This window comes from Chenopodium quinoa, unplaced genomic scaffold (genome assembly GCF_001683475.1).
Source record: "Chenopodium quinoa cultivar QQ74 unplaced genomic scaffold, ASM168347v1, whole genome shotgun sequence".
In the NCBI taxonomy this organism is placed as follows: Eukaryota; Viridiplantae; Streptophyta; class Magnoliopsida; order Caryophyllales; family Amaranthaceae; genus Chenopodium; species Chenopodium quinoa.
The window spans coordinates 3,227,742-3,253,603 of NW_018745523.1; the positions used below are offsets into that span (position 1 = coordinate 3,227,742).

General features: G+C 31.2%; 1 protein-coding gene across 1 annotated transcript; it reads right to left on the minus strand.

Moving 5' to 3' along the window:
- Positions 1-1,467: 1,467 nt before the first annotated feature.
- Positions 1,468-13,063, minus strand: LOC110715617 (O-acyltransferase WSD1-like). Its single transcript, XM_021894206.1, has 3 exons — positions 13,019-13,063; positions 2,490-3,056; positions 1,468-1,881 (listed from the first exon to the last, which is right to left on the minus strand). The coding sequence occupies exons 1-3, from the start codon at positions 13,061-13,063 to the stop codon at positions 1,468-1,470; spliced, it is 1,026 nt and encodes a 341-aa protein (XP_021749898.1).
- Positions 13,064-25,862: the final 12,799 nt, after the last annotated feature.

The following is a 25,862-nucleotide window of genomic DNA, read 5'->3' on the forward strand; positions in this document are numbered from 1 at the left end:
TAGCTCGGCAGCTAGCTCATGCCTGCCGCAAGTCCTCATAGGGCCGAGCTATAGCTCACTCGCATAGAGCTATAGCTCCAGCCTCGTTGCAAATTTCCAGCTTCATCAGGTTTTCGTAAAGCGGTCATAACTTTTTTGTTTCTTATCGGAATTGGGAAAATGACCTATCTTGGAAAGCACTTGAACCAAGCTATCACCTCCAACTTGAATCACCTCAACATTGCTTGTAGTTTGAGAGATATCTGCGTTCAAAGTCAACCCTACTAGATTTCGAGTCACAATTTAACAATGTTGATAGTGGTACCCCGATATGATCCTATGAGGTTCTTTAGCTTACAAACTTCGTCTGGATTGTTTCAAACTTTCAACTACTACACGTCCATAGAATTTTTAGAGAATTTTTCTACGTTAAAATTGTGTGTTCCATTCATTACTGTTTTTTTTTTTTTTTGAATTTTATTTTAATTTATCTTAAATTATTTTAAATCTGTATAATTTACCCAATCTCTTCAACTTTGATTCCGTTACATTATTCATAACTTTATATAAAGCGTAAACCAAAAGACATGTGTATTAATATTTTGTGACATGCAACCGAACGATGTTGATGTGATGAGAATTGAGAATATGACATACAAATTAATTTAGTATGTATGAATTGGTTACGTCACTTAAAATATATACTTGTATGTAGTTGGCTATACAATCAAGGTTAGAACTTAGAAGCCATTCGTTTTAAACAAAATCAGAACAAGAGAAAAGATATGAGGCACAATGCTAACCGATTTAACGCGAGTAGGCATGAAATAAAAGTTGTCGACAGGATGATTAGCAAAACTCATTTTCTCAATTGGCCCAATCATATTGGTCATCAGAAAGCTACTATTCAACGACCTTTTCTCAAAAGTTTTTGTAGCTACCTGCAATTTGCAAACATAATAATATTTTAGTTAATTGTGGTAATAGATCATGATAAACCTAAACATTTAGATATACTTGTTTCAAAAACACTATATCACCAAAAACAAAATTATGTTGTATTACAAAGTTTATTTACTTTCATAAGAAAATTTCACTTTTTTTGCTAATTAATCACCAAACTATATGGCTATAAAATTTCACTTTTCATTTGCGTGGTCTTCACTGTAAATATTTGACCGTATATATTTTGAGCTATTTGTGAGAAAAAATTACAAAAAGTTGATATATATTTGAAAAATTTATAATTAGATGAATCTAATAAGATCCCACATTATAATTTATTTTTATTGTATAATAAGTCATAAACTGTGGTAAAACTTATTTTATTCTGACTACATGAACAGTAAGTGAGTCAAACTTTCAGAAACGGAGTAGTATAATTTAGCAATTACTGTGCATTGCATTGATCTAAACTAGTTGTAAAATACAAGTGACTAATCTATTTTAGAAAGTACTCGTAATAATTACGTAAAACTCCCTCCTTCCTTAAATATAATTCCCGTTTGAAAAATAATTAACATCAAGCAAAATGTAACGTACCTGAAGGCCTATACATGTCCTCACAGCTCCAAGGCAGTATAATAAGAGAATTTGAGCAAAAATAGTATTCCTCTTTTTCTTAATAATTTTGTGAGCTTTCAAGATAAACTTTAGAGGATTTTTAATATCATTCTCCTCTAAATTTGTGATTGGTAATTCGATACCTGAAAATCTATTTCCCCATGGTACCTTGGCATTATTTTTGCGCATTTCTTCTGCGTGTGCATATCCTTTGTCACTCCTCATGTTAAGAGTTATCACAGCCGTGGATCGTGTGTTCTTTAGTTGTCCATTGTTGATTTCTTGCATATATAAACGAAATCCAAGAAAAAGTATCCCAACGACAACATCATTTACTGTCTATTCACCAAAAAACCGACAAAAATTAACAAAGATGAGCTAGAGTCTAGAGACGTATAGATTATGTGGTAATCATCTTTAAAATGACTATTACTATACTAATTTCTTATTGGTTGATTTTTTATTTATTTTTTATATTAAAACTAATTTTATAGGTTTTTCTTTTTTATTTGAATTTATTATTTAATTTTTTTTCTATTTTTATAAACTATTTATGAATTATTTGTTAATTTTATAATAATAAAAATGAATTTTGTAAATTAATTAGATAAAAAAATTATAAATAAAATAAAAGTTATTTCAAAACCAATAAATGAATTTTAAAAATTAATTAAATGATTTATAATTAGTTTTGACATTAAAAATAAATTATAAAATTAATTAATTAGGAAAATTATAAAAATAAATAAAATTATTTCAAAATTAATAAATGATTTTTTTTAAATCAAATAAATGACTTATAATTAATTTTGACTTTAAAAAATAAATTAAAATGAGCCAATAAATTATAAGTATAATATTAGTCATTTTAAAGACGATGACTATCATAGAATCATCCCTAGACGACTTAAACATGGTATATAATGTTATAACAAGTTGTGTCCTACCACTCCAAGAAAAGTCTTGATTCTTTTGATATCAGTAAGAGATAAATTGACGGTGCAAATTCTACAATCCGGATTCATATTACCCGACCTAATTGGAGTCCGATCATCTGCTGAGAAAGATAACCTAATACTTTGTCCAAAATGTAGGAAGGTGTAAAAGAAAGAAGCCATAAAATTAGGCACAATGCTGAAAACTTTCTTGATAGAATGACTTTGTTTCTCCCTTGGAGTAGTTCTAGATGGGAATGTGAGAGGTTTCGAAGGATCGTCTACTCGTTTATAGCAAGAGTAGACGACTCCCATGAGCGAGGTGCCATCAGCAATGGCATGGTGAAACTTATACATGAAAGTTGCAGCAGCATTCTTTGTAGGGTAATTGAAAATGTGAAGTTGCCACAAGGGTTTATCTTGTGGAATTTGTGATGTAGATATTTTTGATGTGTAATCTTCAAAATGCTTACTATAATCTTCTGTTGATAAACCTTCAGGATATGCTGGAATCACAACATGATCTTTGATATTCACTTCTACTCTTTTCCACTTCTTCTTGCCCCTTTTGTCTTCAACCTACCCATGTACATGTAATTATTATTATCAATTAGTCATTTATACTACATGCGCAATAATATTTTGTTTGGTGCGAATGAGCTACAAGAACGTTACACATTATGAATTACTAACGGGGAAGAGGACTAGATCTAACTTGTAACCTATTGTACATAGACCTTATTACTAGATCACGTACAATAATGCGTATAGACGTTAAAACATTAATTAGTATATATTGTACATATTATTGTTTGCAATTGTGTTATAGTATTATGTTGTGTTAAAACCACTCCTTTTTTGTTGGTTGAGTAAACATATTTCTTTGACTAAGTGGTTTATACTTTACAGTGACTAAAATAAAATTCTATGAATTAAACTAGCCCACTAATTTAATGATTCGATGATAAATTTATTTATTTATTTATTTATTTATTATTATTATTATTATTATTTCTTTTTTGTGGATTCTTTAGTTTTTCTTCATTGAGTACCATTATTATAGATTTATAGATCGAGTATCATTCAATTTTGTAATTATGAAACGTGATACTACTTACAAATCATTTATTGATAATTAAAACCAACGAATTTAATTTTTCTATTTAAAAATATGTTTATTGTATTCTTCATAATAATTATATAGGTTGAGAAGAAAATGACCCGGACAACAATTAAATGTAAGGTATAATACAAAATATTATTACACTTACATGTAAGGAAAATAATCATTAGAAAGCCCTTCTCAGGGTAGAATTCTTAATTTACATTTGAAAGTATACACTATATAAGTATATAAATAAGCATCTTGATTTTCTCTATACTAAATTACAATAAAGTGTAATAATATGATGTGGGATTAAGTATATATATGTATATGTAGCATCAATAATCAATCAATAATAATATAATATATATATATACTAAAAGACACACCAGCAATGACACGTGTCATCTGCTGGTGTGTCCTTAGTTTTTTTTTTTTGGTATAAAATTGTATTTTAAAAAAATCTTATACAAAAATAACTTCAAAATCTTATACAATATAGTAACTTAAAATAAAAAAGATTTAACATACCTTTAACTCAAATATTTATGTATTTATTATAAAAAAAAATATTATTAATATACTTTTGATTATAATCTACATCATTTTATATTTAATATATCATTCGTAACCCTTTATATTGATCAAAATTTGTCAACTATATTTTTAGATTTTTTTTCTTTATAAAAAACTAATTATAATTAATGATAGTTTAATCTCCCTCCGTTTTTAAATACTTGCTCCATTTTTCTTTTTCGACAGTTTTTAAATACTTGCTCCATTTCTTTTTTTAGAAAGCTTTTACAATATTAAATTCAATTTTCACACTTAGTGGACCCAACATAATATTCTCTCTCCTCCTATTCTTCCACTAATTTTGCTTTTTACATTCTTTTTTTATTTTCACTACTACCCCACTTCCATATTTTATTACTTTCTCCAATTTCTCTTAAAACTCCGCGCATGGAGAAATGGAGCAAATATTTTAAAACGGAGGGATCGGAGTAGTAATTATTGAAAATTATCGTGCATGACACGGGAACTAAACTAGTATTAAAAGATTGTTTTTTCAGACACGCCCTTTCAGATGCGAGATTTGGTAAGAAGTTACTTAATAAAAAAATAATGTTGTAAACAACTATCTAATAAAAGGTAAAATAATGTGAAATACTACTTTCAAGAGGATTTTCACCATTGACCTAATTTCCTGTGTTGACTCACCTCAAAGTACCTTCAAACCATCACGAGAGTTGCTTTTAATTTCAAGATAATAAGGTTATTTTCGAGGTGATTGGGGGATATTCCGAGGTGGTAGGTGTATATTTCGAGCTATGGGATAAGAGGTGGTCGTTGGAGGGTGATTCCGGCATGGTGGAGCTGAGGAAGTTTCAAGTGGGTTGTGTTGGTTTTGGGGATGAAAGCGATGGTTCTGGGGCTGTTTTGGGGTAATTCAACGCTGGAAAATTTTGTCAACAATGGAAATCCATCTAGAGGTAATATTTTCCAACATATGTTTTAATAAATAGTTTATTAGTGCTTACTAAATGCGGGTTTAATTTTATTAGGTAATTTCTGACAAAAACTCTTATACTCCCTCCATCTCTAAAAGAATGACCCTTGTGGGCAAAATTCATGGGTATTAAGAAAGTGAAAAAGATAGTAGAAAAAGACATTATATTGAAAAGCGTAAATCACATAGGGTTTGCAAAAAAAAATAGAGAGAGAAAGTAATAAAAGTACATAGAAAAACAAAATTTACATGGAAAGCTTACTTTGCACAAATATAGTTCAATTTGAAGAGTATTTTAATGCAAATGGGATGATCATTTTGGGACTAGATTTAGACAATAATGGTCATTCGTTTAGGGACGGAATATGGAGTATAAAAATAATAAACTTTAAGATTATTGTGTAAGTGAGTATATGTACATGTGTGCCACTATGCGAGTGTATTACTAACAAGCAAAAGGCATATACCGATATACGCAATCATCCACAAGTGCACATAAATAACATAATCATTAGCATAGTAGCTTACGCGCATGCATGTACAACTTAGGAAATGAGATTATAATAGTATAAGTTGTGTAGTATGTGATGAATTTTGCAAAAAATTAACATAATCATTAGCATTATACACATTGTTAGTGATCAATTCAATCTTTGTAATACAAATTCATAACAAAGAGAAGCAAGATGATACCGGGATGGAGATTATATGTGATAAAATCCATTATAAATGCAAAATTAAAGCACCAACTACCTTTTTCTTTTAAACAAGCAAAATAAATAAATAAATGGTTGATTTTTATGATCTCAATGTATAATTGAAATGATTTGCTATTTCACAGCTTTAATTATCAAATAAAGATTTATTTTCCGCTTTAAAGACTTGCTGGACTTTTGCACATGATCGAGGAATAGATTTACAAGCTTACGCAAACGTCAAATGTAAGGCCATATGCTTATATTATCTCTTGAAAACCTTTTTTTTATTGGTTGTTAATGGTACAAGTTCGTTGTAAACTTGTAATATTACCAGCATCGTTTCTTTTTATTTATAACAAACAAATTTTTTATGTCTCACATAAAATACCTCTTTGTTGAAAAAAAAAATGAAATAATATTAGAGTTATATAATAGGTTTTGTAAATAATACATCCTTTGCTCCACAAACATTTTCCATTTATTGCACATGCACATACCAAGGAATATGAATACTCCCTCCATCCTAGAATAATTGACACGTTAGGCTTTTTTTCACAAACATAATAAAAATATATTTGATCATAAAATATGTTGTTAAATAGATAATATTATAAAGTTTAGTAATATACTCTAACTTTTTAAAATGTTCATTAATATTTAATTATATAAAATAATGTCAAACTAGTGCATCGAAATGCAAAGTTTAATTGTGTCAATTATTTTAGGACATAGAGAGCATAATAATTGTAATACAAATAATAGTATACTAGGACCTCACTCAAATATGTAATAGTTCATAAAGAATTGTGTTAATGGACAGATCTTGCTGGTGAATGTTGGGCTGTATTATTATGTTTGTTACAAAGTATTGGTCATGGCATTGATCAAACGGTATTGTAACAATTGTTATTTAGCTTATAATTCACAAGTAATTAGCTGTTGGATTTTACATGAGATAGATTGTTCAATTTAATAACTATTTTTGTTTTTAAAAGTTCGACTCACTTACTATTTATGTGTTCAAAATATAATAACTTTGATGACAATAGAATTGTGAGATTTTATAGGAAATTCTTATTATTACCTTGTTTTTCTTATTTAAGTTTTACCTATTTTATTATTCACAAGTCAAAGTTTTAAAATTTTGATCATGTTTAATTGTATATATATATATAAGTTAAAACATTATAAAACTAAATTTTATTAGATTTGTATTGTTATGAATCAATAAATCAACTTTGTATAATTTTTACTAATATACAATTAAATAATTAATGGTACGGTTAATGTAGTTTAGAAAAATGGAGAGTGTACAAATCTTTCAAATATCAAATTTTTAGAATTATTTTTTAATAGAATTTTTAAGAATGATTTGTATCATATCTAGTGAAATGAATCAAACTATCTAATTACTTAAAAAAAATGATACACCTTTTGTTTTTATTTAACAACTCCAGTGATCGGTACATTTGTTAGAAACGTCTCAAAACATAATTTTTAAATATTTACTTTCTATAATTTATAAAAAGTTTAATGATAATATTCACATACACCACTTTGACCAAATAATTGAGACACTAAAATAAAACACTAGGTGAAAAAACTGCTTTGGCACCAGTTTGAACCGTTGCCTATGTGGGGGGTGCCAAATACCCCCCTTTTTAGCACTGGTTCAAAACCGGTGCCATATACCCAATTATGCACCGGTTAACCGGTGCCTTTAACTGCTCTCTCGCCTTTTTTTTTGGGTGGTAGCTAACTTAGGCACCGGTTAACCGATGCCTATTTACCCAATAATTTTTTTTTTCGAATTTCGTGCAATAATATTTAAAAAAAAAACTTGTTTCCAGCAATAATAATAACCTGTAATTCCAACAATTATATTAAATAAAATAGTTAATAATATTATTATTATAATTACTAATAATAATATTATTAATTATTATAATAAGATACAAAAATAATATTAAAAACAAGAATTTAATTATATATAGATATAAATATTCCCAAACGCAATACATTAAAAAAAAAGTTTCTTACATATATATAAAAATAATAGTATGTAAATATATAATGAATAATAATATATATAGTTCAAAAGTTAACATAAATAATTTACAATTACAATGCCATTTATATTACATGTTGAAGGTGATAAAAGACGCCAACATGTCACGAACTTCATTAAGCTCCTTGATTGTCAACGGACCATCCTTTTGGACCTTGCAAAACTTGAAGTACAAAAATATTATGTTAAAATTAATTAATTAGGCAAAACAATATGTATTTTATCAAATATTACCTATATGACTTCTATGTAGGCCATTTCCTACATTACTTATCAAATGAATTATTTCTTTCTCATAACATGTCAATGTTGGGTAGTTGTATGTGTGTAAGCCCTAAAATTGTATAGGAGAGCATTTTATTAAGGTTTATGACACTTTTTACTCAAAATGGCCCAAATATGGCCTATATGACTTTACTTTGCCCATTTCCTACATTTCTTATTAAATGAACTTTATTTATCTCATAACATGTCAATATTATCTAGTTATAGGTGTATAAGGAAAGAAATCACATCAAAAGAGCATATTAACACAAAATGGCCCTAATATGGCCCATATGACTTATATTCAGCCCATTTTCTACCTTTCTTGTCAAATCACCTTTTTGTTTCTCATAACATGTCATTTTTGGGTAATATTAGGTGTCTAAGGCTAGAAATCACATCAATATATTATTTCAATAGGTTTAACAACGCATTTTACTCAACATGGCCCAAATAGGGCCTATATGACTTTTATGTAGCCCATTTCCTACATTACTTATCAAATGAACTATTTCTTTCTCATAACATGTCAATGTTGGGTAGTTGTATGTGTCTTAGCCCTAAAATTGAATCAAAAGAGCATTTTAATAAGGTTTTTGACGCTTTTTACTCAAAATGGCCCGAATATGTCCTATATGACTTTACTTTGCCCATTTCCTACATTTCTTATTAAAAGAACTTTATTTATCTCGTAACATGTCAATATTATCTAGTTATAGGTGTACAAGGAAATAAATCACATCAAAAGAGCATATTAACACAAAATGGCCCTAATATGGCCCATATGACTTCTATTCAGCCCATTTTCTACCTTTCTTGTCAAATCACCTTTTTAATTCTCATAACATGTCAGTGTTGGGTAATATTAGGTGTCTAAGGCTAAAAATCACATTAATATAGCATTTCATTAAGTTTTAGGACTTACTTCATCAAGTTGTTGAGTGTCCGTACAATTAGTCACAATGTCAAGCATGAATCTCATCACATACAAAGCACAATCAAGTCCATTCTCTTGTTGTGCGCACTAGCATATGACAAACAAATCACATCAGTGAAACATGCAAAGGAAATTAGCAAATATTTACTAACATAAATTTTGAAGATAATCACAATATCATGTAAATTACCAACGGTGACTTCCATGTTGGACCCGGCAGTATCTTCTTATACTCCAAACCAAAAGGACACATGAGCTTCTTTGCGTAATAGTAAGACTTAGGAATTTCATTCCCATCAGGCAACATATCACTTAATGCGGTCAACAAAGAAGTAAAATTGATGTCCGTCCACCCATGCTTCGACTTAATGTTGAAAAGTGTTAGCACGGCCGATAGTTTGGAGTATTTTTTGCACCCGAGATACAAAAGCTTTTTGAAAGCCTCCGATAATAACTCAAACACTCCACCTTCAACACCATGCAACATCTCATCCACTTGTTCATCCTCGACCTCATGATCATCATAGGCTCCATCCTCACCATTATCAACAATATAGTCATCATTTTCGTATTCCTCGTCCACATGAATCTCATTGCTTCTAACACGCACATCATTCCGATCAAGATCCCCACTGTACTCTCCACTTTCTCCGTGCCAAATCCACACATATTGGTATAAATGCCTAAACCCACGACATAATACATGATCTCAAATGATTTCAACATTATTGACCACATTCACATTATTACAATCAACACAAGAACAATAAAGGCCTTTGCCACCCAGTTTGCGTTGATAAGCTAAAGCCCTCTCGCAAAACTCTTGAACCCCATTCCAAAATTCCAATGTATCGCATCTACCATACATCCAACCACGATCCTTCTCCATTTAGTAAATTGTCTCTAAACATATATAGCAACATATAATGAATAATGTGTAATTGCTACATATTTTATGTAAATCAAATTCAAGTAAAAAACGTGAATATACCATTCATATAGTGAAAAAAAATCATGTTTCCAAAGGGTCTTTATCACTCCAACCTAACCCATCCTTGAATGTCTACTCTCACTAGTGAATGTATTTCAACTTTCCAATTTTAAGGAAAATCCGGCAGCATTTCCCCCTAATTCTCCAAGTACACGATGTAGATAATTAATTAACCACATACATAGTGAGGAAATGGTAAGCCAAGATGTTCCTTAAAATTTAAAAGAAAACATACATTCACCACCTAAGTGAGAGTACACATTCAAGAACAGTCCCTACCGGGGACTATTCAAGACTTTCTCCTAATGAGAAAGCCTTGAACGGGTATCTAGGCATATGATGATGCAAGTATTCTATATATTGTTGTATTTATTTGCAATTAAACAATACATAAGTTGCAAATTCATGAATAAACTTTTATTAAATGGATAAATAGAAAGAAATATAGCTAAGTAAAGTTTATAAGTCATACCAATATATATAGCAACTACCCACTTGAGCTCAATATGTAGTCCTCAAGCTAAACTCGTGCTTCAATTCACAAATCCATTAAAAAAAACAATAAACAAAAATTAGGTTAAATATAAGGTATGTACTATTTCTTTCTCATAACATGTCAATTCACTAATTTATTTATAAGCTAAAACACATCATTCATCGAACTAACAATTGCTAAACAATGTATTCACTACTTTAATTCATCTAATTTATTCAAAATTGCTAAGCTAACAAGGTTACTAATCTCTAATTTTTTCAAAATTACCCATCAAAACAACTTAAAAGTAATCATTCACCCATTCCAAAATTCATCTACTTTAGTAACAAGCAAGGTTACTAATCTCAAATTTATTCAAATATACCCATCAAAACAACTTAATATTAACCATTTAAACATTCCAAAATTCAACTAATTTAATAACAAAGTTCAGTAATCTCTAACTTATTCAAAATAATCCATCAAAACAACTTCAAATTAACCAAGTAACATACCAAATTTCACCTATTTAAGTATCAAGGTTAATATATATTCTATAATTATTTCAAAATTATCCACCAAAACACATTAAATTAACCATTAAAACACAATAAAATCAAACTAATTGAGAAAAATCACTAATATTTTCACAAATTCCCAATAAAACAACCTAAAATTGAGAAAAATTAGAGTATAATTATATTCAAACCTAAATTTTATTTTGCAAACAATGATTCAACATGCAAAACACAATAATATAAGTACATAATTAGAAAATAATTGTGAAATAAAAAAAAAAGGAAAAACCTTGAAATAGTGAGGAAATTACCTCGGTGGTGGAGGAGGGCACGACAGGTGGTGGAGGAGGGCACGGCGCGGCGACCACGGGGCAGCAGAAACACTGCGGCGGGGCGAGCAGGTGGTGGCTTCTACACCTTCACAACCCTCTTGAAATTGAACAGAGAAAGAGAAGGAATAGGGGGGAAACCCGGTGAGGGGAGAAAGAGAAGGGTGGGGCTGGTGGCCGGCGACAGCGTAATGGTGGTGGCCTGGGAAAATGGAGAACGAGAGTGCAGTAAGAAAGTATAGCTTAGGGCTCGAATGAATGAAACAGTGAATGAAAGAGAGAAGGAAGAAGAAAGTATAGGGCACGTTTTTTTTTTTAAATAAGGCATCGGTTCAATTGGCACCGGTTCAAACCGGTGCCCTTTTTATTTTTGGCACCGGTTTGGGCTGAACCGGTGCCTTTTCTATTTATATAAAATTGCGCCCAATTTTGGGCCGGTTTATGACACCGGTTTGGCTTGAACCGGTGCCTTTATGAGGATGCCTTTTTGTATTTTTCTACTAGTGAAAATAGAATAAATACATATCCAAAATTATATTAACTGTACACATTTATTATGACTAGAATACTCGTTAACTCAAAATTAAAAACTATTAAAGACGACAATTGGTGTTTATCTGCACACGATATTAACGGCACATTAACTAACATTCTAGAATCGTAAAAAATTAACATACGTAATAGGCTTAACTAAGATTTTAGAATGGTAAAAAATAATACAAATTAGAGACTTTCTTATTGTAGTATAAATTAGAGTGCACAAAACTTAAAATCAAGTGAACTGGAAATAATTAACATGATTGATTTTATATAATTTGTTAATTTTCAATTATTTCATGTAAATTGTAATTACATATATTATGTTTTTTTTATGTAAACATCTATTGTCATCTCTAGTGTCGAATGTAAACGTGACTTAATGCATGTGTAGAACTTTCCAAAAATTGTATCTATTTGTAGTTATGTTTTCTATTACCATAACAAATATCAATTTGTCAAAAATATATATCAAATATTATTCCAATTTGATAGAGAAAATTCATGTATTATTTGTCACTTTTCCCCATTCCAACATTCAAAAAAATAAATTTAAAAAAACTATTAAACATAAAAGAATAAATCAGAAAAGACACAAATTAAATCAAATCAAATTATTTAATTAAAATATAATTGAATAACTAACTAGATTTGCAATGGTGTAATTTATGTCCATACTTATATCCAAACTTTAGATAATCTATAAGTATTATGGTGCAGACAAACTAGTTTTTCTTCAATGATCTTACCATTATTGGTGATAAATTTCTTGATCTTGTGATTTAAAATTATCGTAATTTGGCATTTTCTAAAGATTATCGAGCAAAATCCTGGAAAGTAGGGAAAAAAATCACATAAGTTTATTCTATCTAACATCTTATTGAATACTGAATTTATGAAATAGAACACACAAGTTTATTTCATTTAAGCGCATGATTAAAGTGGATTTGAAAATCTTTAGAATACAGTTGTTTGAAATTTTTCTTGTACATATTTAATCTTATTCTTTTCTAATACCTTAAATGTCTCGCCCTATAACCCCATATTTACTACATTAGCCACTAGTCTACCATTAGAAAATTTTTCTACATCACTAACTTAACAAATACCTTTTCTCTGACACAAGATGAATCATCCGTCCTTAGACCCACCATTAGAGATGGCAATGGATCGGAGGTGGGTCGGATGATGCTTCATCCGCCTCCATCCACCAACGATCCATCCATCACCCGACCCATCCATCACCTAATTTTTTTTCATCCACATCCGATCCATCCGTCATCCATTGATGAATCGGGTGATAATTTGGGTGAAATAAATATATAAATAAAAAAATTTATTTTCATAATTAAAATCAAGATTTGAAAAAAAAAGTGATCAATTTTATTAAATCTTTGATACATCTTTCTAATATTTGTTCATTTTTTACTAAATTAAAACAAATGTAAATTCCTAACACTACAATAGACATTAAATTATTAAAAAAAGTATTTATTTTTATTTTTTTATATATAAATTTAACGGGTGGATGGATGGGTCGGGTGATGGATCGGGTGATGGGTTGGATGTATCATCATCCGTATCCGACCCGATCCGTCACTCGATCCATCAATCATCCATCCGTCATCCGCTTAAGTTCGGGTTTTCATCCATATATTTGGATTGGGTAGATGGTTATCTATCGGGTTTGGATGATATTGCCACCCCTACCCACCATCATCTTCCTATTTTATTATTATTATTTTTTTTAGGTGGGTGAGGTGATTAGATTGGAGTGATTGAGGATTTTGAAAACTCCTTTTTCATATAAGAACTTTATAATCTTTGTCATTCTCATCTCCCACCCTCTCTAAAAATGAAAAAAGGATCAAAGCAATATTTTGATTTCAATTTCAATTTCAATTTCAATTTAAAGGCTCTTTGTCGGTAAACTTCAAGATTTAAAGAAGAAATGCTATCTTTGGGTTGAGTTTTTTTGGGATTGTCAAGAATTGTAACTGACCTAATTTTCTTACAACCATGAAAATGTTTGAATTGTAATTTTTGTTTCGATTATCCTTTTACTTAATCTACCACCTCTATTATGCAATTCAAATTGAATTTCTCAATTACATCTTTGGGCGTAATATTTTCAAGAACCGAACTTGTCTTTGTTTCTCACTAGACAAAGCCCGTGCGGTGCACGTTTTTGTATTTTTTAAAACAAATATTGTTTGTATTTATGTGATAAATTTTGTTAGTTTATTCGTTTTACATTATAAACTCCATATCATTTAACATTTTAATTTAATTTAAAAATAAATTTTGAATTCCTCCCATTGGTACGGAGTAATATATCCCTACCTTATAAAAAGTTTCAGAAAACTCTTATGAATAGTATATGGACATAAATGTCCTTAAATATTTTCTTTTACATATTTTCCCCAATAAATTCAATAGCCATAAGATTGTCACTTGAATCACCAAAATTGCATTGATTTATTATTTGTGTTTATTTAAATATTTGAAGCATCTTTTAGTCTTTATTTTTTTCTATTTGGAATGTAAACACTATTTAATACAAAGTTGTCTATATTAATTTTAATATATATGGAGTACAAAAATTACAAAATATATAATTGTATGACGACTTGTTTAATTTATTCAATTCGTTGCAATAATTACTTAAAATTACCATGCAAATATGCATAAGGCATAAAGGTCACCTATAATAATTCTTCTCAAAGAACAAGCCATGTTGCACGCATAAGAATCCCTAGTTTGGATAAAATTCCTAATTCAAAAGATATATTATATTTAATTAATTTCAGCTTTAAAACCTCATTTGTTTACTTATGTGGCATTTGAATTATTAAATTCTAAAAGAATTTACAAATCTCTTATTTGATTGATTGTCACTAAAATTTATTATCTTACATGGCGCGTTAAAAAAATTTAATCCTACGCGACTCTCTAAAAACTCGGGAAAAAACCCCCTTTATAAATATACTAGTTTTGTGATAGGGCTATGCCCAGAAGGTTAATAACATTTTTACTTGAATGTTAAATACGGTCAAATAATTCGTCCTAATAACGTAGAATATTAAGATATGAGATTTCTTATGGAGTGTACGCTTTGTGTCCGGGCGATGCTCATGTTGATAAAATTATAAGATAACATTTTTACTTGAATGTTATATATGGTCAAGTAATTCATTTTGATAATGTACGATATTTAAATATACGATATCTTATAGCTTATATTTACATAATAGTGTACTTTTTGTAGTTTTGTTTGTAAATAAATATTGTGTTATTATTAACTCGAAATTATATTTATATTATAATAAATTGAATTTAACATATTTATATTTATATATATAAGGTAGGCATTTTTGGAGAGCATTCAAAGTGCCATCTAAGAAATATAATTATTTTGAAAAATAAATTTATTTTAGTTTTAAATTAAAAAATTAGAACGCCACCTAGGTAAAAGTAATGTATTAGATTTACTATATCTAAAATTTTAATTTTAATGCCACGTAAATTAAAATCCACGTATTAAATTATTTTATAAATTAATGATAAAAATAAAGAAAAAAATAATACTTCCTTCGTTAATGGTTAATTGCAACAAAGGGGTATTATTTGTGAGATATAAAATATTCCTTTGTTGCAATTAACCATTAACGGAGGAAGTAGAAAAATAGAAATTTATTAAATCATTACTACGAGTATAACAAATCCAAACAAATATATGAAAAGATAAATCTCAAAAAAGATAATATTAGATTAAAAAAAATTATATTAGAAATAATATTACATTTAAATGATAAACGACTACATTAAAATTTGATACCTACTATAATAAAGTAAATTTTGATAGTAATTAGGATAAGAAATAAAAATTATTCCTTAATTATAATTAGGAAATTTTACGAACAACTACCATTTAAATGACCCATTTTGAGAACAACTACCATTTAAAATTTTCTTTTAAAGAAAACTATCGCAAAGTCACAAAAACTTTGAGTAGCACTACCACGTTTAATTTTCCAGCAAGAATTTCTGGTAGAGATAGCTTAGTTTATAAAATTTCAATCAATTGTGGTATAGAAAACAAGAGATTTCGATAGTAGAACACAATTATAGGTCAATCATCATTAATTTTGCATTATAGTTTATTTAATTTCTCAATTAAATCTTAAAATTAGGATTTATGGTAAAAAAATTTGAATTTAGGGCTTTACTAAATTTGGGGATTTGGGGCAATTGAAGTGTATAATCCAATTAAGGGTTAATGCAGTCATTTAATATGAGTTTTTAAAGGGAAATTTTATAAAATATGCCCCCAAAACGGAGATTCTTGCCAGAAAGAATAAATGTGGTAGTGCTACTCAAACTTTTTGTGTTTTTGTGGTAGTTTTTTCAAAAGAAAATTATAAATGGTAGTTGTTCTCAAAAGTGGTCATTTAAATGGTAGTTGTTTGCAAAATTTCCTTATAATTAAATAATGATACCTACCATTATAAATTGACGTATCATACGACACAACAAAATTTCATATCAATACAAAACCAACTCAAGCGAATTTTGTGTTAGTAATTTTGTGTCAATTTTAGTGTAGTTTCAATGAATACTACAAGAAGGAGGGGTTGAATTGTAGTGTGACAAATTAGTCAAACTTTTTGCGAAAATAAAAACTAAGAAAGCTAAAGGAACATAAATGTTAAGCCTAGTATTGTATAGCTAATGGGCCAAATGTTATCGGCCCTAATCTCTCGTTAGGTTGTATATATATATATATACATGTTCATACAATAATACAACTAAGGAAAATCAATTCCCGACATGGTATCGGAGCCCCTAAAATTCTAAACCCTAAAATTCTATTTTTTTTTCTATCATTCTAAATCCTACAATTCGAATTTTATTTCGGATTTGGTTTGTTCATCTACAATTCTAAATTTTATTTCTCGATTTTTGAATTTAGGGGTTTATCCCTAAATCTGCTTTGTGATAATTGTTGTGCGATTTGTGTGTGGTGGCCTTGGGATTGCGTGAATTCTTGTTCTACTACTCTGCATTGGTGTTGCGTGAATTATTGCTGCATTGGTGTAGTGCAATTTGTGGGCTATTTCATATTCTTTCTCTGATATTACTACTTTCTATTACTTGTTAACAATGGCGAATGACACTATTGTTTCTTCCTCTATTGTATTTGATCAACATCATACTATGACTACTGGTAATTTTCTGTCGAAGCATCGCAATAAGTCAAAGTTATATTGTTCTCATTGTAATCGTACGGGTCACAATTATGATACTTGTTTTCTTGTCCACGGGCTACCCGAATGGTGGCTTGACAAATATGGACGTTCTTCTCAATCCGCTACTACTCTACCAAAGTCCATTGTTGCTGCCTCTTCTACTCTGTCGTTGCCTCCTATTTCCGCCACTACCCCTATTTTGGGTGGTTTGTTCGATCTTCCTACTGCTTCTACTAATGATGATTACTTATCTTTATCGTGGATTATTGACACTGGTGCATCTCATCATGTTACTGACAATGAGAGCTCTCTACAAGATGTTCACTCAATTATTTCTTGTCCAGTTGTGTAGACACCCATTTGTGTCTCCCCAAAACCAAACCCAGTGATAAGTACCTTTCACGTCGAATCATAATCGAATGAAGCGAAAGTGTGGAAAGTTTAGTGTTGCGGATAGTTTTAATTTCTTTTCTCTTCTCTCTATTTTTGAAAACTTATTTTAAAAAAACAGCCAATCCAGTTTGGTTGGTCCATGATATGGGTCCAATAGTAGTGTAGTTGGATGGGGCTTGCAAAGACCTTTCCAAAGATATATTATAAGCCCAATTCCGATGAATATTGAGGAAGTTATGGCCAATTTACCAAACTGGGTCCGGCTTAAGCTTTATATACGGCCCAATGATCTAGAGGAGGGCCTAATATGATTTATCATTCCTAATGTAATTAGGAATGGTTTTAGTCTTCTAGATTCTTCTAGAAGGTTCTTTTCATTCCTAATTCAATTAGCATTGATAAATTGACTCTTGTTGACTTTTCAGAGTTTTAATTAAAATCAAATAGCATTCTTGAGGAAAATACGATTTTATCCTCCTGTACGGCAATTTTTATCTGATTTTGAGAAAACGCGTAATTTTCCAAATCAGCGCCAAACGCCAGCTGTAGCGCCTGGCGCTAGCAACCAGCATTGGCGCTGGTTCTGTTTTTTGTGCGCCAGACTCTGTTTTGATATTTTATCTTTTTGGCTGATTTTCTCTTTAAATAACGTCGTAAAAACTCCGTTTTCATTCACCTACAACCAGTTTTCAATTCTCTCTGTCTCTCTTTTTCTAAACTACCTTTTACATACAAAATTCCGCATTCATTAGATCTAGAAACACCTAGCCATATTCGAAGTTGCCTTCGTCCTAGACGGGAAAGGTTTAATTTATGAGGGTTTGGTCCCAAATCTCTATTTCAATTATTTAATTTAATTGTTTTGTTTATTATTTTCCTTGAAGTTACTAACGTGTGTATTTTGTTATTAGAAAGAGGTACGAGGCATCAAAGTAAGTACTTTAATGGTTTTAATTGATGTTATGATGTAGAAATCATGTTTAGATTGTTATTATGATTCCTAGTATCATGTCTAGGGTATTTTTAATGCTAAATATGATTGTTACGATGCCTTTTATGTTCTTCCTAATATTTATGATTGTTAGTATCATGTTAGGGCTAAAGATTTGATTTTTAATGTTTACTGACATGCTAGGGTTTGTTATTAATCTTGTTAGTATCATGCCTAGGATCTTGCTATTATTATTATGCTTTAACATGAATATTATTATAATTATTATTATGATAATTATAATTATTATTCTGATGATTATTATTATGATTATACTTTATGCTTTATGATTATAATTGTTATTATGGTTATTATTTTTAATTATGATTGTTATGATTATATTATTATATTGATTATTATTATGTTGCTTGATTTTTATTGTTATTGCTTGATCACACCTTTTATGCATGTTTAAAGGGAATTGGTATTTGTAATCACACTTAATAAGATATTTAATAATCTTGTTTAGGGTTAATATGATTATAATTTCAAGTGATCGCCAATAATAGATTTATTTGTGCATTAATATTCAACCAACATAGATAAACAGGTTTAGGGTTACTTTTATTGATTGTATGTTAATCAAAAGCGCACATGAATACGATCAGAACAAAGTAGAGGCCTATTATTAGGGCAGGTTCAATCTCTTTACGTTGGATTTGTACCTTCATCCCCGAACCCTTATTTAGTTTAAGACCTTATGGAGTTGACGATCTCTTGGATCGTTAACGGGTGTAACCTTCACCCTGTGAACGGTTTACAAGTTCCTAAAACTTGTTGGCGACTCTTTTGTTCTATCTTCTTCCCTTTTGGACGCCACCGTACTTAAGTGTATAATCACAGTGGGGTTCAAGCTAGGGGTTAATGCTTGAAATTATTCCCCACAGGTTGGGCTTCCCGATGGTGCTACGGCCATGGCTACTAAGGAGGGTCGTGTTGTCTTAATGGACGGCATTACTCTTGAACATGTTCTATTTGTTCCGTAATTGAATTGCAATTTGATATCAGTGTCTAAGTTGATTGATGATTCTAATTGTCTTGTCCGATTCACTAATTCTCTTTGTGCTATACAGGATCAATACTCGGGGAGCCTGATTGGTGGCGGTGAACGGATAGATGGACTATACTATTTCCGGCGACTTCCAAAAGTATGTGCGGTCACGGGTCCGGAGGTCTCTACATTTGAGCTATGGCACCGGCGTTTGGGGCATCCATCGGAAAGAATTGTCAAGTTACTTCCTGCTATTCGAGGTAGTTCTGGTCCTCATCATTTACATAAGGCATGTGACATTTGTCCTCAAGCAAAACAAACTCGTGATAGCTTTCCTATAAGTGATAGTCGTGCTAGCAGCATTTTTGAAATGATACATTGTGATCTGTGGGGGTCGTATAGAACTCCGTCTACTTGTGGTGCTCACTATTTTCTGACTATTGTTGATGATTTTTCAAGAGGTGTTTGGGTATATTTGTTGACTAATAAAACTGAGGTATATTCCTCTTTCTGCTCATTTTTTGCTATGATTAAAACCCAATTTGATGTGTCTGTGAAGTGTGTCCGGAGTGACAATGGTACGGAATTTAAACACATGCTTCCCTACTTTTATGAACATGGAATTTTATTTCAAACTTCGTGTGTTGGTACTCCACAACAGAATGGCCGTGTTGAGCGTAAACACCAACATATATTAAATGTGGCTCGTGCACTAATGTTTGAAGGCAATTTGCCAATTGATTTGTGGGGTGAATGCATTCTTGGTGCAGTATATTTGATTAATCGTACTCCTTGTGCCCTAAACAATAAGACACCATACGAAGCCTTATTTGGCAAAGAACCTTTTTTGATCAAATGCGAGTCTTCGGTTGTCTCTGTTTTGCTCATAATCAAAATAGTAAAGGTGATAAGTTCGCTCCTAGGAGTAGGAAATGTGTGTTTGTGGGTTATCCTCACGGTAAAAAGGGTTGGAAATTGTATGATTTGGAAACGAGTGAAATCTTTGTTTCTCGTGATGTTAAATTTTTTGAACATGAATTTCCGTTTGCAGATAATGGTGGAACGGTTACTAATCATGTGGGGATGGAAGATGTGCCTAATGAAAATGTTGGGGTTGATACTGACTTTCTCGATGATTTAGAGCATGTTTTGGAGCTTGGTGACACGTCTCTTGTTCCCACTGATTCCCACGAAGCTACTCCTACCCTTGCTACTTCTTATACTTCTCATGATACTGCTGCTACCCCTGCTCAACCTTCTTCTGGCAGGCTGAACCGCAGCCATACTGCGACACACACCGCTGACCGCAGCCAGGCTGCGGCCTCTATTGCTTCTAATGCAGCCCCTACTGCTACTGCTACTTCTGCTGCCTCTGCCAGCATGGCAGCAACCCCTGCCAACACTGCAGCAATCCCTGCCAGCACTGCAGCCTCTGCTGGCACGGAAGACGCTTCTGCCAGCACAGCAGCTGCTGCCGGCACTGCTGCTGGGTCTGCCAGCGCTGCTGGTGCTGGTGCTGCCTCGGACAGCAGCCCCGTGGCTGGTCCGGGTCACTCTTCTTCTTCGTATATTGATTTGGGCTGTGGAAAACGGGATCGCATCCTCCGGGTTGGCATCGTGACTATGTCGCACATACTATTTCTCTCCCGAGTCCATCTACTTCTCAAAGTTCATCGTCTACACCAAGCTCCTCAGGTACTCCTTATCCTTTAGCACATTTTGTGAATTGTGAAAAAATTTCTATGCGACACCGTGTATTTATTACAGCTATAGATACGGCGATTGAGCCTCGTAATTTCAAAGAGGCTATGAAACATGAGGGGTGGAGAGAGGCTATGCAAAAAGAAATCTCTGCCTTAAAAGATAATGCAACTTGGGTAATGTAAAAATTATCTCCCGGGAAGAAAGCTCTTGGGTGCAAATGGGTTTACAAAGTTAAACTCAATTCTGATGGCACTGTGGAACGTTTGAAGGCTCGACTAGTTATTTTCGGGAACAATCAGGTTGAAGGTATTGACTATAACGAGACTTTTGCTCCCGTGGCTAAGATGGTCACCGTTCGTGCTTTTCTAGCTGTTGCTTCCGCGAAAAATTGGGAATTGCACCAAATGGATGTTCATAATGCATTCCTTCACGGTGATCTTGATGAGGAAGTTTATATGAATCTTCCTCCCGGATTTCATGTTACTCAACCTGATATGGTGTGTCGTCTTCAAAAGTCTTTATATGGACTCCGACAAGCGCCTCGTTGTTGGTTCTCTAAATTGGCCACCTCTCTGAAAAGGTACGGCTTTTTGCAATCGTACTCTGATTACTCTCTTTTTACTCTGCAAACTGGGTCTATTCAACTTACTGTTCTGGTGTATGTTGATGACTTAATCATAGCTGGCAATGATTCTTCAGCAATTGCAACATTCAAATCTTATTTGAGTGACTGATTTCATATGAAAGATTTGGGTGTGTTGAAGTATTTTCCTGGCATTGAGGTTGCACGGAGTCCGGAAGGCATATTTTTATGTCAACAGAAATACACACTTGATATTATTGTAGTTGCTGGCTTGCTAGGGGCACGTCCGGCAGGTACCCCTATTGAGAAGAATCATACTCTGGCTAAATCAGAGTCCTCTATTCTTTTTTATCCGGAAATGTATCGGCGGCTTGTGGGTCGTTTGATTTATTTGTCTTTTACTAGACCTGATTTGGTTTATGCGGTGCATATCTTATCTCAATTTATGCAACAACCGTGACGGGATCATTGGGAGGCCGCCCTTCGTACGGTGCGATACTTGAAAGGATGTCCGGGTCAGGGGATCCTATTGAGTCAGATTGTAATTTACATATTACAGGTTGGTGTGATTCGGATTGGGCTAGTTTCCCTTTGACGCGGCGATCCATTTCTGGTTGGTTGGTGTTTCTTGGTGCTTCCCCTATATCTTGGAAGACTAAGAAGCAGGACACTGTGGCTAAGTCTTCTGCAGAGGCCGAGTTTCGTTTAATGTCTAAAACCACTGATGAGTTGAAGTGGTTGAAGGCTCTACTTCTGAGTTTGGGAGTCTCGCATCCTCGCGCAATGAGTTTGTTTTGTGATAGTCAATCTGCATTGCATATTGCGCAGAATCCGGTCTTTCATGAGCGTACTAAACACATTGAGGTTGATTGTTATTATGTCCGCGATGCGATTCAGGACGGTGTTATTCGTCCATCTTATGTGAAGACCACTGATCAACTTGCGGATATATTCACAAAGGCATTGAGTAAAACCCAATTTCTGTATTTACTTGGCAAGTTGGGCATTTGTGATTTGCATGCTCCAACTTGAGGGGGGGTGTTAATAAGCCTAGTATTGTATAGCTAATGGGCCAAATGTTATCGGCCCTAATCTCTCGTTAGGTTGTATATATATATATACATGTTCGTACAATAATACAACTAAGGAAAATCAATTCCTGACAATAAAGTTAGCTAAAGGAATTAAAAGTGCAAGAGAAATTTTTACATGGAAAAATCCTTGGCCCTAATCAAGGAGAAAAACCCCGAGCACTTGGGATTTTAAGAAAAGAATATTTTCTAGAATAGGGAAAATGATCCTATTACAAACTAAAGACTCTAACTTTGAGTTCCTACACAAATCCAAAGCCCCGAGGAACAAGTCACCCAACTTGTTACTATTCTCTTCTCTTTATATTCTCTTTCTTTCTTCTCACTTCTCACTTCTCTTTCTCACTTCTATTTCTCTTCTTCTCACAAATAGAAGTTCACTCAAACTTCCCAATTACCCAAAATACAACTCAAAAAGAATAACTCTAGTATAAGGACATTAGAACACTCTATATCTCTAGTGTGGAATTGACTCTTGATTCGATTAAAGAAAACAAAGATTGAAATCTATTTGAGCAAGGATGAGTTTTTCCAACTGAAATCATATGACTAATTATAGACCAAAATTCGTTTAGGAAAAACTTCTTTGTGCAGCAAATTCACACCGCCACTACTCCAACCCACTAAGAAGATCATGTCCTAAATTCAAGGAACATGAACTCCTCAATGTGCAAGACCACGACTTAAGAAAGATCATGGGGAGTATGCCGCAAGTTTGGAGAACAAAAAAGATTTTATTTTTTTAACTGATTTTCGAAAATAAAGAGATAATTTAAACTCAAATGTTAAAAAAAAAAAAATAGCTTGCACAATATTATCTTCTTAGACCAATTCCACACAGATATTTTCGAGTGTAATATCATCCATACACTTACATAAATCCTAAAATATAAAAATATCTTAGTCTTCATGATTCTCTGATGAAGCTTCTACTCTGAGGCTTATGTTCCTTGAAAGGAACTTATCTTCTCTGGTAAAGCTTTCACTCTGAAGCTTAATTATGTTCCCTGAGCGGAAACTTCTCTTCTTATGTCCTCATTTCTGAAGCACCAATTCCTGTGAGGGTACTCTTCTCTTTTGGATTGCTTTGTTCTTGGCTTTCTTGTTCCTCATGGAATCTTTGCAAGACACTCAATTTTCATAGTCATTGCAAATGATCACACACTCAAACAATCAAGTTCTTATTAAGTCCAAAATAAATATGTTTAAAAGTATATTTTTAATTATTGCTTACATAGTGTTTATTTGGGATATATGTTTATGTTATTTTTTTTACTAATTTCTTTTTTGTTTTTACATGCAGATCTAATTTAATCAAAGAATTAAATTCAAGAAAAAATGATTGGAAAATCAAAGTACGAGTTTCTTGCCTATTTGACGTACTTAGCTTAATGGCATGTTTATGTGTTTTTTTAATAATGTTTTTATCAAAATATTTATTAGGAGAATAAATTACATAAATTAATAAAAAAAATTATCCTTAACAAATAGTAGTAAATTACAAAGATATTATAAGCATGATATAATTACCAAAATTACTTTTTTGTAATTTTATGTATAAAAAATCATACATCGCACGAGCTTTCATCTAATCCTTATATATTTAGGCCAATTATAATTTAAGAAAGTATTACGGTGTACGTATAATTGTAATTAGAGTTTTGAAATAGTATTATATTATGGGCCCACATCAAAAAAAATTTAGCCTTTGAAATTACTAAAACATGTTTACAAATAAAAAATAAAACAAATATTAGATAAAAAAAAACCTGATAAAATAATAATAATAATGAAATATGAAAATTAAAAAACCTGATAAAAAAAACATACACTAATTCAAAATAAAAAATAGTTCAATTTAATATTAGATAGAAAAATAATTTTTAAATCTTTAACATTATATTAAAAAAATATATTCCTTTGTTATTATCTCGCACAAAAAAATATTAAAAAATACTAAGAAATAACTCGCTTATTTATTATATATTCTACTAAAAAGATTAAGTATTATATTATAAATTTTATCATATTTATTGACAAAAATTTATCACCACATTAAATTCATAATTTTTGTTAAATAGATTAAATCTTTTTTGACTTGAAAAATATTTGCATTTTATTTTAAAATTTTAATGCCACATAGATTAAAAACCACAAATTAAATTATTTTATAAATTAATGGTAAAAAAAATAATTTATAAAAATCCAAAAATATATATATATGGGATATTAAAAATTCGGCTATCACATGGGCGATCATCTAGTATATTATAAATGGATCTTATTTTAAATTTAAAGAACTTTGAAAACGAATTTTATGATGAAAATCTAATATATATATATATATATATATATATATATATATATATATATATATATATATATATATATAAAGGGGAGTTTTTCCCGAGTTTTTAGAGAGCCACGTAGGATTTAATTTTTTCAGCACGCCATGTAGGATAATAAATTTTAGTGTTAGCCAATTAAATACGAGATTATTAATTTCTTTTAGAATTAAATAATTTAAATGACGCATAAGCAAAATTCACGAATGAGATTTCCCAGTTTAAATTAATTAAATATAAAATATTATCTTTTGATATTAGGAATTATATATATATTGGAGGGATCCAGTAAGAACCCCTCCTTATATAAGAACCTAATTATATAAGAATTAATCTAATCCGTAGAATTAGATACGGATTAGATTGAAATAAATGATCCAGATTAAAGGAGTGGAAGTAATGGCATTATAGTAAATACGAAGACTAACTACCTACATATTTACTAGTATATCAGAATTTTTCTCTCTCATCTAGTTCCCTCTACGCTCTCTATCCTAAAACCCCCCAATTCACTCTAATAACACCAAAATGGCTGCATTTGAAGGAAGTTCAACGAATTTTTAATCCAATTTTTACTCAAATTTATCTAAAATTACTGCTTATAAC

Excerpts from the sequence above, each read along its gene's own strand:
- LOC110715617 (XM_021894206.1), bottom strand. The coding sequence starts at position 13,063 with ATGGTGGGTCTAAGGACGGATGATTCATCTTGTGTCAGAGAAAAG. Across the intron at positions 3,057-13,018 it reads CATCTTGTGTCAGAGAAAAG|GTTGAAGACAAAAGGGGCAA; the intron begins GTATTTGTTAAG and ends GTACATGGGTAG. Across the intron at positions 1,882-2,489 it reads TCAAGACTTTTCTTGGAGTG|ACAGTAAATGATGTTGTCGT; the intron begins GTAGGACACAAC and ends TTTGGTGAATAG.